This window comes from Hibiscus syriacus, unplaced genomic scaffold, assembly GCF_006381635.1.
Source record: "Hibiscus syriacus cultivar Baekdansim isolate YM2019G1 unplaced genomic scaffold, ASM638163v2 tig00110580_pilon, whole genome shotgun sequence".
NCBI lineage: Eukaryota > Viridiplantae > Streptophyta > Magnoliopsida > Malvales > Malvaceae > Hibiscus > Hibiscus syriacus.
In genome coordinates, this window is record NW_024062791.1 from 1353949 (window position 1) to 1368677 (window position 14729).

Sequence of the window (14729 nt, forward strand, 5' to 3'; positions counted from 1 at the left end):
AAAAAGTCTTGTTTAGGTTGGAAGAAATTGATGGGTTGATGAAGAAAGGTCCCATCCTTTCTTTAAAAAAATCATATTTAATTGTTATGTAAAAAGTAACCCTTTTGGTTAATCATGTACTGATGACGAGAAGAAATAGTGTCTCTGAAGAGTTAATATCTTATTAACCAAAGGTCAAACAATTAGTTTAATCACCAAAGAAAGAAAGTGTTTTTAATAAGTTGTTGTTTACACGGAGCCAACTGTCAAACAGGAGAATTCAATATTTAATTCATAGAAATAAGGAAAAGAAATTTAAAAAAAGGACGGAATAGTCACATGATGTCTGCAACAGTTCATCTGTGATGAAAAGACTGTGGTTTTGCATTATAAAGATAACATGTGGAGTATCAAAACGTCGTTGATCTGTGCTTTTTGGTCGAGACCATGAAGATGAAGATCTTATATAATTTGATGACATAAGTCCCACGGTTCAATGATACCCAAATACATATATCCTCAGACCAAGTTGTAAAAACCTTGCCCTCAAGCTTCTTTCCTTCTTTCTCTCTCCCTCTCTCTCTGTATTGCTTAACAATTCTCTCAAGTTGAAGGGTTATGTGACGATCAACAACTTGGAAGAAATATTGGCTTCAGGAATCCTCTACATCAATGGTTTGTATTTGTGAAGAAGAAAAAAATAACAGAAAAAAAATGAAATCTTCGTGTTAATTGATTTTTCTGCTTGAAAATCATTTAGGTTAACTTGTGTTGTTCTTTTCTGTGTCTTGGGATTGACGGTCTCTCTTTTAAATTTTTGAAGCTATATTTTATGAAAGGATCTTCTGGAATGATGAGTGATGATGTTTTAACAGTATCATAGTCTCAGAGATGAACTGCTTATTTGTTCTTCAGAAATCGAACATTTCTGAAACAAGCTTTTATTTTTATCATAATACTGATTCTTTTCCCACTCAATCTGCACCTAAAATTATTTTCTGAAGGACGGGTAAATGATAAATCTCAACTTGAGTCTCAATTAAAGTTAGCTATAGCTTTTCATTGGATTCCACGCTTTATTTATTTTCATATATATATGAATTCAAGTACTCAAGTTCATCACCATAAAATATAAATACCTGCGAGTTTTACAGATGACAGTTCTCCCATTTTCTGTCTCTTATCCTTATGTTAAATAATCATGTCATCTGAATTCCTAGCATAGAAATAAATAAGTTCTGATTTTTTTTAATAAAAACATAGAGATGGCATTATAATTTTTGGGATATCAGAAACTGAATCCCAGTACTTTTTTTCTTACAAAATGGCATATTTATTTATTACACACAAGTTGTTCCGATGTTTAGTTTGTTGTTACATTATAGGTTGGCACTATATCATCTTTTTTATTCACTTTGTCAACTCCTTTTTCGCAGAAATTATAGGTTGGATTCATTGTCTCTCTTGATTAAGCTTCAGATCAATATGTAAGTCTGACACATGAACTCATATTCTTCTTTTCATGGCATATTTAATGGTTTTTACAGAAAGAGAAGCAGGTCGAATGTTGTATTTGTCTAGGCTTAAATTTAGCTGAACAAAACACCACATTCTTTCATAACCAGAACACGTAAATTCGAAACTACTTTCATTTACAAAGGTGGGTGATGATGTTTATGCCGATGGTTTCCACCCAATAAATGTTGCTGATAGTTGAAGATGCTTAATAAGTGTGTGCAGTTCAACCCATCACCTAGAAGAAGAAAAAAAAAGAGTCCTCACAGTCAGTAGCGGAAGCAAGGGTTATTAAGGGTGGAGTGGACATATACCCACTTTAAAATATAAACTTTTTATGTTAGTTATTCATTTTATTAATGATGTTCATTTAAAGGTTTTATTTGTTTATGATATTAATATATATATATATTTATCTTTAAAAATATTTCTGAATCCGTCACTGTTCGTTTTAACATCATAATATCCAAGGTTGTAGTTGAATTTTTTTAAAACAATATTGCTAATGTTGGGCATTGCTACTTAATGCATTTGATTACATAGTATAGTGTTTTTAACACCAAATTTGGACTTGTACACATAGGATACTAATAGGCACTTGGACGTGAGAAGGTAAGTAAACGTTGATTTAAGGTGAATAAAACTACGAACATGGAACCTTTAATTAGGTTTCAAGTTTGATATTATATAAACCTTACTGCATTACATTGCCTTGAATTATTTTCACTTATTTGAAGTCATTGGACGTATAGAATAAACAGAAAGCAATGACAGAAGACACGAAGGAGATGCATGAAGAGGAAAAGAGGGTTTACGGTGATGTATGTTCCCAGAAGTGGATAACCTTCGATTTAAATGAAGAAGCTGTGAGCGAAGAGGATGACGATGAGAATGTTGGCAAGGAAAGTGAAGTTAGTGTTGAAGAGGATGACGATGAGAATGTTGGCAAGGAAAGTGAAGTTAGTGTTGAAGAGGATGAGATTGAGAAGAGAAGTGATGGGAGTTGCAGCAATAACAATGGAGGCATTAATGATAGAAGAAGAGTGAGGCAATACGTTAGGTCAAAGCTGCCTCGGCTTCGCTGGACTCCTGATCTGCATCTCTCCTTTGTGCATGCTGTTGAAAGGCTCGGTGGACAAGACAGTCAGTTCTTTCTCACATTGCTTTGTTTCTTCATTTTCCCTTCTTTTTTACTCTCTTCATCTTTGATTTAACAAGTACTCCCCCCCCCCCCCAACAGAAGCAACTCCGAAGTTAGTTCTTCAATTGATGAATGTGAAGGGACTTAGCATTGCCCATGTAAAAAGTCATCTGCAGGTGCCAAAAGCAGAAGAAAAAACACTTTGCTAAAGCAAAGGATAAGGCATACGAGGAAATGTACAAGAGATTAGACACCAAGGAAGGACAAAATGGCATCTTCAGACTTGCAAAATCTAGGGAGATTAGGAAAAAGGATCTAGGTAACATTAGGTTTATTAAGGACAACAATGGTGTTCTTTTAGCGAAAGATCACGATATTAAGAGGGTTTGGGGTAGTTACTTCTTTGGCTTATTTAATGACGGTGCCTCTCCATGTAGAGATAGTATCGTTGATGGTTTAGCCGACTATCATACTACGGCCAATGACTGCCCTACAAGTAGGATTGGGTTTGAGGAAGTCAAAATGGCTCTTAGAAAGATGGGAAGGGACAAAGCTGTCGGTCCTGATCAAATTCCTATCACTGTGTGGTTGGCCCTAGGAGAAGAGGGAGTTAAGTGGTTGACCAACATCTTTAATATTATTTTAGAGACTGCCAAGATGCCAGAGGAGTGGAGAGAGTCTACGGTGATACCAATCTATAAAAATAAAGGAGATCCCCAACGTTGTGGTAACTACAGAGGTATTAAACTCCTCAGCCATACCATGAAGCTATGGGAAAGGGTGATAGAGGCTAGGTTGAGACAAGTTACTAGGGTTTCGGAAAACCAATTTGGCTTTATGCCAGGCAGGTCTACCACGGAGGCGATTCATCTACTTCGACGGCTTATGGAGAAATATAGGGAAAAGTCTAGAGATCTTCACATGGCGTTCATTGACCTTGAGAAGGCTTATGATAGTGTTCCCCGCGATACGATCTGGAAGACTTTGGAAACGAGACGGATCCCAACTGCTTATATCCGGGCGATTCGTGATATGTATTATAGATCTACTACTTACGTCAGGACTACAGTTGGCGACACCGAGGCATTCCCGGTTGAAATCGGACTCCACCAGGGGTCGGCTCTTAGCCCTTACATCTTCGCCTTGATTATGGACGACATCTATTGTGCGACACCAGACGGTGTACCATGGTGTATGCTTTTCGCTGACGACATTGTCTTAGTTGCTGAAACAAAATATGAGTTGAATAGTAGACTGGCTACCTGGAAGACTGCTTTGGAAGAAAAAGGTTTAAGGATCAATATTGAAAAGACAGAGTATTTATGTTCAAACTTCAATGGGAACCAAAACGATGAAGATGTAGAAGTATGCATAGAAGGACACGTTCTCCCCTCAAAGGATTGTTTCAAGTACCTAGGGTCTATGATACATAAAGATGGGGGTGTAGATGATGACGTTACACACCGTATAAAGGCGGGATGGCTAAAGTGGAGGGCCGCTACTGGAGTTCTGTGTGACAAGAAGGTCCCTCTAAAACTTAAGGGAAAATTTTATAGAATGGCAATAAGACCAGCGCTGTTGTATGGATCAGAATGTTGGGCAACCAAGAAGGATCACGTAAGGAGGATTGAGGCCGCAGAAATGAGAATGCTTCGATGGACATGTGGTAGGACTCTGAGGGATATGACGACAAACTCTGCTATTAGGATGTCCTTGGGGGTGGTGTCTGTTTCCGAAAAATTGAGGGAGGGAAGACTACGGTGGTTTGGGCATGTCCTTAGGCGACTACCGTCGGATGCGGTAAGGAGGGTAGAGTCGATTACAGTCGACGGTGCCAGAAGGAAAGGACGACCAAGGCGAAAGTGGGAAGACTGCTTGAGATCTGATTTGAGGGATTTAGCCCTTACCGAAGACATGACCTCTGATAGGAAAATATGGAGGCTAAAGACTAGGGTAGTCGAGTAGTGTGGGTCACATCTATAGGGTGTATCATTTCTGTCTTCTTTTAATGTCTTTGTAGTATTTTCCATGACTTATACTTTTTATACGTTTCTGTTATTGGTATTTATGAAGGATTAGAACTGGGCTTGCTAACGTTGACTTCTGTGTATCATTCTCTTCATGTTTCCTCTTTTAAATTTAGCCGGATCTTATGTTTCTGTCTATATGCAGAGATTCTTTCGCAGGGATATTTATGCAGGGATTAATTTCCCGTTACAGACGCACATATGATTTTAATGACTGCATATGAATACTGTTTTAGCTATGTATTTATGTATTTATTTATACATGCATTGCATTTTATCTAAATTTTTAATTTTCTGACTGCCGGAGGTCTTCCACGGAAGCTACTCTCAACCTGGCGTTGGGGGTAGCCTACTACCCTACCTCCCCCTTACCCCATACATATGGGAATTGGGTTTTGTTGTTGTTGTTGTTGTTGTTGTTTCAGATGTATAGAAGTAAGAAGCTTGATGAGACTGGACAAGGTGAATTCTTCTTTCATTCAACTCATTAAATGATTTATATAACAAAGTTACTCCATAATAAAATTAAATAACTAAAATATTTTTACAAAGGAATTAATTAAAATCTTAAATCATAATATGTGAGTTGTTATTTGACATATATAGGATAAAATTTTACTTTTACAAAGAATTTTAACCCATATTTTTTAAAATTAAAATACAATTATAATAAAGATAAAAGCATGTTCTTATTTGTTAGAAACTGCATCAAGGAAGTAATTTACTTAGAGCAACATAAATAAATAATAAAAAAATCATTAATAACGTCACTGACAAAAAGGAAATAAATTAACTTAATATGCACACACGAAATTAATCCGTACCGACACCCCTAAGCGATGCTAATCACGATCAAACGAAAAGCAAAGGGAAGAATTTTCCTTTTTAATATATATTTCAAGTAACGAGGCTTTGAAATTTTCATTTTTTCAAATATATTTTTGCAGTTTTAAGCAAAAGTAATCGATCAATAAAAGGAAGGGAAGAATTTCGGAGCATATTGTTGCAGCAAGCCGCCGTCGTTGGCTCCAGTCTTCATCAACATTTCAGAATGGAAAATGGTGGAATTGTCTTAGCCGCTGAGTCTCTTGAAAATAACATCACACCAACTCCTCTTTACCAACGGCCACTAGATTTCAAACCCAGGTAACAATGAATAGATTAGATTCAGACTAATATATATATCAAAACTTATAATCCATGCGTATTGCTTATATGCTCATTAGGACACTTATTTTTAGTAGGCACCACTTACCAATAAATTCCTTGATAAGCAAAGGTGGTGGAGAAGAAAATGGTTTCCCAAAGCCTGCCTTGAGCAATGAAGGGCTTATGCGAATGGGACCCATGAGACCAGGCCGTGTTCTTGGAGAGAAGAGGTGGCATCCTTTCCATATGATCTGTAATAGATTGGAAATTAATGGAAATATGAGCAAGGACACATATGAAGGCAACCTAGGAGACAACAACATTGTTGGGCAATTCCTTTCCAACAAGCTTGATTTCTTGAGCAAAGTCGGTGGTTATAAATCCAAGTTTGACGCCTCACTTTTGATGGAGGTAAGAATCATTGATGACTTTTTATTTTATATATTTAAATTCGATCTTAGAATCTGATATTTTATAAATGAATTATTTATTTTTATCTTTATTTAAAATGCAGATGAATCAAGATAAAGTGATGAAAGATAGGGAATGGTTACCTGATCTACAGTTAAGATTAAGCCAAAGGATTGGAATTAATGATGAAAAGAAAACCCATTGTAAATGCATGCATGAAATCAACACCCAACTTTCACTTTCTTAAGTTTGACGTAAGATATAGGAGAATTTGTCCAAAGAAGATATCTTGATCTACATACATAATCAGTATGTTATGATAAGATCGAGGGAGTGTTTAATTAAGGGTCTAACCAAGCAAAAACCACCCACAGGAAATCGAGATATTCCCAACTACTTTTGTCCTTGACTTGTGTGTGTTTTGGATTTATAGAAAGTGTAATTGTTTTTCATTTGAATTCTTTGTTGTTGAATCAGATAAGGGTACTCAACCTTAGGAAATAGAAAGCTTTGTGATTGACAGTTTGATGAGTGTGTTGTGTATATTTTTCATCAAATACCATTCATGCATTTGGAGTCATGTTGATGCATGCATCAATATGAACTCCTGTGTGAGAGCATATTGGATCTATGCCTCTTTTTTGTGTTCATCTTCGGCTAATACGGGGGATCTTTGGAGGGGAACGAATTAAATACTAATGAACTCCTTCGTAACAAAGTGAAGCTACTGAAATGGCAGATCAAAAGAATATAGAAATGGTACTTTCCTTATGGTATAGAGCCTCTTTATTTGAGATAAAATTTTTATGGTTATTATGATTTGAATCGACTATGATGTAAAATTTCCTCTGCCTGCACCGATGGCTGATCTAAGGTAAAGAAATGAACCACTTACAAACTTATACCACAACAAGAGCTAATGAATTGAGGTAAAAAATCTCGCGGAGGGAAGATGAAAACAAAATGGCAGGCTGCTGCAATACCTTAACCAGCTCTGAGTGCAAGTATTTGAATGACGCCCCTCTTACTTTTTTATTTTTTAAACTTTTGTATTTCTGAGAAAGGTGAGTTACTAGTTCCTATTAAGGACATTAGCGTTAGTATTTACGAAATGAAAGTGAAACTCACATCAGTGAGCACAATATACGGGTTAAAGGAATGATAAATATTGATAACATTACCTAGAATAGCGGACATGATGATGATGCAAGAAGATTTGACAATTGTTTCCCACTTGGTACCAGTTGCAGGTATCTTAGGTTCCTGTTTTTTAGGATTAAAACGAGTGCCATTCTGAGACTTGCAAAATGAATTTCTTGATGCAACTGCAGACGAAAGCCAAGACTCTCATATGATGTTTTCGGTAAGGGATGAGGTAGAGGAGCATAATCAGAACCACCCTTGGATTTTCCATGATCTGCTTTACCTCTGAGATAAGGTTTGTCGGAGCAACTGGAATTCATTGACACTGTCATTTCATTTTCTGGTGTGCCCTTTCTATCTAAAGGATTGAAGCCTTTTATATCTTGAAGAGAAGATTCTACACCAGCAGGTTCTTCCGGGCCTCCAGCATTCTATTCATTAGCATGGTATGGCATCTGATGAAATGGAAATTGAACTACCAATTTCTACCGTATCTACGTTCAGTGTTTTCTCAACTGCAGGGCTTCTACTGAAGGGAGATTGAGGTATCTTTTGACGATATGGAGGAATGCGAACACTACTTGTAAGCCTTTCGAGGGGGTAACCAAGTTACCATTTGCAGGTCATTCGAACTGCTAAACTGACTCGATGGTAACTTGGTTACCCCCCAAAAGGAAACTTGGGATTGAACTCCAGTCTTGTAGGAGCCTGGGCGATTGAACTTCATTATCTGGTCTGTTCTCTGGCAGCCTGAAGGGTGGAACGCTACTATCTGATCTCGTCATAAACAACATCGCAAGCATGCTGTACAGATACAAAAATAGTAAATACATAGCAATGAATTAGAATCTTGAACACTTTGAAAGAAAATAGGAGTGTTCTACAATCTACACTTACATTCTCAACAATATGGCAGTGAGACTTGATGGAGGTAGCTTTTCCCTGTTTTCCCAACCTCACCAGTAGACGAAATCGAAGAGCGAGTCCTAAATTTTAATCTAGGCACAGGAATAAAGAGGCACACAGAGTTCATGAAGCATAATATAGGCAACAACCCACATATTTTTCTTGACAAATTACCGGAATCCTCATGAACTTTGTATTCACGGTGATTATAACGTGGAATGATAATCGACAACTTTATTCAACAATTCAAAACACAACCCAAAACTGAGTTCTTTTCTAGGATTATTATCCACCCCAAAAAGGAGATGAAAGAACATAACCGACAAACGAAACAAGAATTTTTAATCTTTTACCTTTAACTGTAGCTATCAACCTTTAGTCAACATAAACATCTATTGAAGCAAGTGCTTTTTTACAGGAAAAAGATGATTATATGATGCAAAAAGAGAAGATGTGGCTAGTAAAAGTGAGGGAGAGATGGATGAGTTGTTTGACGTTTTGGGGTGTCCTAAAATGATGGCAAGTGTTCATGGAACGAGTAAGGATTAAGAGAAGTGAAGAAGGGAGAGGAATGTTGGACACTGCTGCGCTCTTTTTTCCTTTTGAGCTAAAGATTCTACTTAAAAGACTTTGACAGGAATAAGCTGTTCTGCTCTGCTAAAGATTATTTCATTCCATCGTCCAAGTGCTCTGACGTTTAATTGGGTGAAACATATTGATACTATTAATTACATTACGGCAGTCATACTAAAAAAATAACCCAAAACTATAGACTCGGTTAATGTTTCACCCAATTCCAATAGTACCAGGCATGCAACTATATTTTTTTTGGATAAATCAATTTTATATCCAAAAGAGCAGAAATCTGCTTCAAAATAAAACATGTTCTTACAAAAAAACATCTATACTTACAGCACTATACATCAGAACAAAAATATCAATGTTCAATACCCATTGAATACAAAGAGTACTATTGACATAGTCATTTCAAGTTGCAATGCAACGCCATGAGGGTGGTTCAAGTTTTCAGTCGGATTTTGTTTCTTTGTTTGTGGACAACTTACCAAACTCTATTCACTGGAAAGGGTTATGGCAGATTGTGGGTCGTTTTGGGGAGGTTCTGAGTGTGTATCTTCCGTTAAGGAGGAGTCGAGCAGGCTCTAGGTTTGGTTTCGTAAAAGTTGGGAATATGGTAGAAGCTAGTAGAGTTAAGGAACGTTTGAATGGTCTTATGGTGTTTGGTAGTCGCATCTCAGTGAGTTTTGCCAAGTATTCTTTGAAGCGTCCGAAGGATAAATGTGCGCAGTGTAAGCTGTCATGGAAAGGTAATATCGCAAACCCTTTCGCTACTAGTATATCTCAATCGAAGGAGGGTAGTCTAGCGTGGTCCACCAGAAAGGAAGTTAAGGGGCATGTGGATGAGGACGAAGTAAGAAAGTTAAAGAGATGTTTGGTGGGTGTTATGGCTGGTGTTTGTAGTGTTGGGAGTATTGTTGATAGGCTGCATAACTGGGGTTTAGGGGAAATCAAAGTTCAAAGACTTCGTGGGAACTCTTTTCTGCTCACCATAGAGGATGAAGATCTTTTTATCATGCTTGAAGACCTTCAGTGGTCTTACTTGAAAGAGATTTTTGTGGATGTTATGCTTTGGACGGAGTCGTTTTACCAGAAGGAGAGAGTTGTTTGGTTAGAGATAGAGGGTCTACCGTTGCATTGCTGGAATGCAGTCACTTTGAAAAGATTATTTGGCTTGTGGGGGAGATTTGAGGCGTTTGGAGATAATGTTAGCCATCTTTTAGATTGTGAGAAAGTTAATATGTTGATTTCTACTTCTTCAGAAGTTCGGATTAATGAAGTTGTTGATGTAGTAGTCGAGAATAAAAAGTTTGATGTTCTTGTTCTTGAAGTTAGGATGGTGGACCATTCCTTAGGAAATTTGTCTAAATTCGAAATCCTTAAGAAAGTAGAGGTCGAGGTTGAGAAGTATGGGGTCGTGGTTGGGGCTAGTAACGCAGGTGGTTCTCCGGTTATACATAATCTGAAGGTGGCTTCTGAGTCGGGAAGTTCTGATGGTAAGGAAGGGTCACCTTCTGTTGGCATCCCTTTGGATGTCGTGTGCTCTGGGGATTGCCTCTGTTGCCGTAAAGAGGTTAGTTTTGGGAAACAGATTGAGGTTGAGGGTGGTGTCGATGATGGTGGACAGAACGATGGCTTTCAAAATTTAGATCAGTGCAATCATGTGGGGTTGCAAGGATTGGATATTGATGGGGTGGAGACCTTGGTTGTAGATTCAAATGAGGTCAGTCCTATTATAGGCGAGATTTCTAAGTTGGAGGATAGAGTTTTGGTGAATGCTTCTAATGTAGTTTCTCCAGAGATTGAGCCTCCTTGTAGGATAGGACTTAAGTCTGGATTTTTGTTGAAGTCTTTTAAAGATGATCTGGTGAATTCAGGGGGGAGGAGTGAAGGTTTAGTTCTGGGTTCTGTTAACTCTTCGGAATTAGGTGACATAAACAAATGGAAGATTTCTGGAAAAGAATGTGTTGGAGGGGTTGTTGAAGATGTGTCGTGTGTGCCAGAATTGTCCATTAGGAATAAAAAGAAGATGCATAAATTTGGTTCTATGTTGGATATTCAGGACTCTGTCCTTTTGAAAGCTGAGAGGTGTCGAAGAGATCGTGCTTTGAAGAGTTCCAAGTTGAAGAAGTCTGATTTAGAATTTAGTGAATTATCAGGTAGATCTATTTCAGATTCAGACATAAAGAAAAAATGGGGTGCTGCATTTGTTGAAGCGGAGGAGACTCTGTCAGTAGCGAAGATGCTTGGTATTACGTTTGCTGGTCCTGAAAGGAAGGTTCTCGAGGAACTAGTGTCGTTAGAAATGTGTTGAGGGTAGTGAGTGAGGTATTGGGCAGGCGTTTTGGTTTTTGAACGTTGAGGTCCCTGTCGTGGATTTTTGGAGGTTTTGGAATTGGTTTTTAGTGTTACTTTGTGAAACTAATTTGACGGGTAGTGGGGGTTTAGGTTTTGGGAGATTTATGTTTTCCAAAATGTGTATGTCACTTTGCTTTCTCTTTCGAGTGGCTCGTTTCATTGCTTCAGAGGCTGGTAGCATGTCGCTCGTGGGTTGTCAGGTGGTGCTCCACTGCATTGGAGTTGGTGTGTAGGGCGCACATGTGTGTGGGTGCGCGAATAGTCATACTTTAGTCCGAGAATTAAAGCTTTCTGTGGGTTTTCAGGTGGGTTGGCTGGTGTGCCTTTTTTATTTTATTATGCATGATGGGTGTTTTCTGCGTGATGGGGGTTTAGTAAACTGTGCGTGATTATTTCGAGTATTGGGGGTTTTAACCAAATGTGCGTGATAGGCATTTTTATTATAATATTTAGGGGCTTTGGTTTTTTCTCCCCATTCAGTGAGTCATGGTGGGGGTTATACTAAGGTTTTACACTTTTTTGGGGTTTTGGTTTATGGTCTTCAAACACAGTATTAGTGGCTATGCACACTTGTCTGTTCATCTAGTGGATGTTCCAATGACTTGGAGGTGGTGAGTGGGGAGCACATGGGAGTGGCTGTGTGCTTTTGGGGTTTGTTATGTGAATGGGTGTGGTCATTTTGAGGGACTTTCGTTCTTCGCATTATTGATAACACTGGGGCATGGCTCCATATAGAGAGGCGTTTATTCGGCAATCGTATTTTTATTTCAACTATCTTAGGTCATTGGAAGGATCATTCTTCGAGAATCTTCTATGACTGTCAGTTCTGGAGCTATTGGAATCTGGCTTTTGCTGTCTCTGTTCGCGTAGTCGACGAAGCTTCTACGGTTGGAATTGATATGTGTTTTTAGTTGGTTGCAGTGTTCGCTTTGTTTGGTCGGTTGGATTGTTTTTTGAAATTTTTTCTGTTCGCTTTTGTTGTCTTTGTTGGTTTGGCTTTCGCTTTTAGTATGTTTGCTTGTTTTGTTCTCTTATGTTGCACTCTTTTCCTCCAATAAGTTTAGGGAGGTTTTTAATGAGGCTCATAAGATGTTCTTTGATTTTAATAAATCATCATTCCTATAAAAAAAAAAAAAGACATAGTCATTTCTATTTATTTTCCTACCCTTAAGTTGAATAGCAACAGAATCTTTAATAGCAAGGAGTAAGGCATTAGCATTTCTTGAACGTCTTTGGTAAATTCTCTTGTTCCTCTCCTCCCAAATAATGTAAGTAAAAATAGTCCAAGCTAGCTTCATAATAGTAGCGATCAATGTTTTTCCTTTCCAGGAAGCACAAGCCCATGAAATGTGAGCACTCCACGAGCAAGTTCCTCTGCAAATGCCATTAAGATTCAAAAAGAGCTCCATACCGAATTTGCCACAGTACAATGTAGAAACAAATGGTCTCTAGTTTCCATCTCCTCATTACAATGCAGACAAATACCGACAATGTTAAGCCCCATTCGAATCAACCTATCTTTGGTTGGTAATCTGTCAAGGAAAGCCATCCAAGTAATAGTACTATACTTAGGAACATGAAGAAGAAACCAAAATAGCTTATGCCAAGTAATCTTGTCATCTTTGTTACGAATGTGATGCCATATGTCTTTGATTGATTGTGTTCCAGAAGCAAAAATGGAACATTTTGGACCCAATTCACATAGGGGGCATTTTGGACCCTTGGGAACCTGTCTTTGGGCTTGTCTTAATTCCAAACCGTCACATATTTCCTTGCAAATCACGATGTTTTGGGATTGTGTTTGATTACGCTCCCTATGTTTGGATATCGAGATTAGAGAAAAGTTAGAAACTTTCAATTTGCTACCATAATATCAATCTATATCAAGATAAAAGGAAAGCACTAATTATTAGAGAGGAAGAAAGTAACAATTTATTTATTGCATAACCACCATTGGAGTGATAAATTTGATTTGTGTTGACACCAGAGATCAACTTTCGAATAGGTAACTCTATCTCCACTCCACATGTGTAAAAAAAACTATATCTGCCCATAAAAAAACCTTTTGAAAGGTTCCAGGAATGGGAAAACTTGTTTCTACTCTTTCTTCTCTATTTTAGTAAATATAAATAACCAAAAGAAAAGGTTTTAGGAATTTAGCATGGATAAATTCCTAAAACTTAGCCATTTTTTCTGTTACTCTAGCTAAAGACCTTAAGTTGCACGCGATTATCATATTAGCAAAACAGCAGGTGTCCTCCTTGCTATTCCCCGCCGGGACGTCCACCACATACGACTCTACCACCATCGTTTTCCCGCCGCCGTTTCCTCCGTCAATAATTTCATGCAGCGTAGCAGTAGAACGGTAATTAACAAGCTTATGATCACCTCCGATAATGCTGATCATCATAACATGACGCTCATCATCAAGTTCGTCAAGCCTCTCCGTGCTGGAGGCAGCCGGCAACCCTGACATCACCATCACTTCACGTATACTCCCGATGCCCCCGTTGCCCGCACTCAACTTGCAGCTCTTCACGAATTGCTTGTACGCTTGTGGGTTGTCGAAGCGCCGGATTATGGACCATACCAGAGGAAGTGGTGCATCGATGATTTGAACCAGGCTCGAACCACATTGGTTGGATAATAGATTGGGGGTGTGATACCGATGTCTCATCGCTTCTGTTTTGGGATGGAGTTGAAGTTCATTGCTTGGTCGGTTATATAGCATTTGAAGCACCAATTTCAGCTCAAGGTCTTCATATTACACTCACATATATATAGCAGTTATTGATTCTATATTAAGAAAAAATTCCGAGTCTAAGAGATTTTTTGTTTTGGGAAACCTTGCCATTCATCGGCTTATGTCGGTTAACTTTTGTCTGAACATTAATTGTCTCTCTGTATTGGTTTATTATAGTGTGAGACCCATTACTCATGCCGCTTAATATTTACGTCATAAAAAATATTTTAGGATAATTATTTGAGGGGAAAAAGGAATAACGTTGTGAAATTATCATTAAAACCAGATCGAACAATTAAAAATCGAAATTAAAATATAATTTCTAAGAAAAGATAAAACTATTGTTGTAGTTATAGTTATATAGTTATAAATGTGAAAGGGGGATGACGCTCTGGATCCTTTATCTCTAAGTTAGTTGAAATCTGAAGGCGGTTAACTAATAGTGAAGGCAGTGGGACCATCATTGAAAATTGTCGCTTTCGAGTTTTAGCGGTCGGTAGACGTTAGCCATGTGTTTTGTTCGACATTTTCCTAAACGACATCGCTTTATATATATGGCTTCGAACCGTAGGATTAGTTTTCCATCTTACAGATTAACTTACAAGAAACGAGAGTTTTGCTTTTACCTGTGTTGATCCCGTCACGGAAGCTTGTAAAGTGGAGTGGGTCCCGGTGGGCCGAGTAGTAGAACACGGATTGGGTGGCAATGCCCATAGACCATAGTTTGTGAAGTTGAAGAAAAAGCTGAGTAAAAATCACAACAGAAAGGTCATTTGGGACA

General features: G+C 38.0%; 2 protein-coding genes across 3 annotated transcripts; one reads left to right on the plus strand and one right to left on the minus strand.

Moving 5' to 3' along the window:
* The first annotated feature begins 360 nt into the window (after positions 1 to 360).
* LOC120133443 lies at positions 361 to 6688 on the plus strand. 2 transcript variants are annotated; one of them, XM_039150022.1, is made up of 8 exons: positions 361 to 654; positions 1416 to 1466; positions 2247 to 2637; positions 2735 to 2811; positions 5088 to 5124; positions 5610 to 5808; positions 5904 to 6222; positions 6326 to 6688. In XM_039150022.1, exons 3-8 carry the CDS (start codon positions 2262 to 2264, stop codon positions 6467 to 6469), a joined length of 1152 nt encoding a protein of 383 aa, XP_039005953.1. In that variant the 5' UTR covers positions 361 to 654; positions 1416 to 1466; positions 2247 to 2261; the 3' UTR covers positions 6470 to 6688. The 2 variants fall into 2 exon arrangements, with proteins under 2 accessions (XP_039005953.1, XP_039005954.1); XM_039150023.1 differs by having other exon boundaries at positions 362 to 654; positions 5907 to 6222; positions 6326 to 6687.
* A 6632-nt stretch (positions 6689 to 13320) lies between these two features.
* On the minus strand, positions 13321 to 13944 carry LOC120133466 (abscisic acid receptor PYL11-like). The gene has a single exon (XM_039150042.1). The coding sequence runs from the start codon at positions 13934 to 13936 to the stop codon at positions 13379 to 13381; it is 558 nt and encodes a 185-aa protein (XP_039005973.1). The 5' UTR covers positions 13937 to 13944; the 3' UTR covers positions 13321 to 13378.
* Between the last annotated feature and the right edge of the window lie 785 nt (positions 13945 to 14729).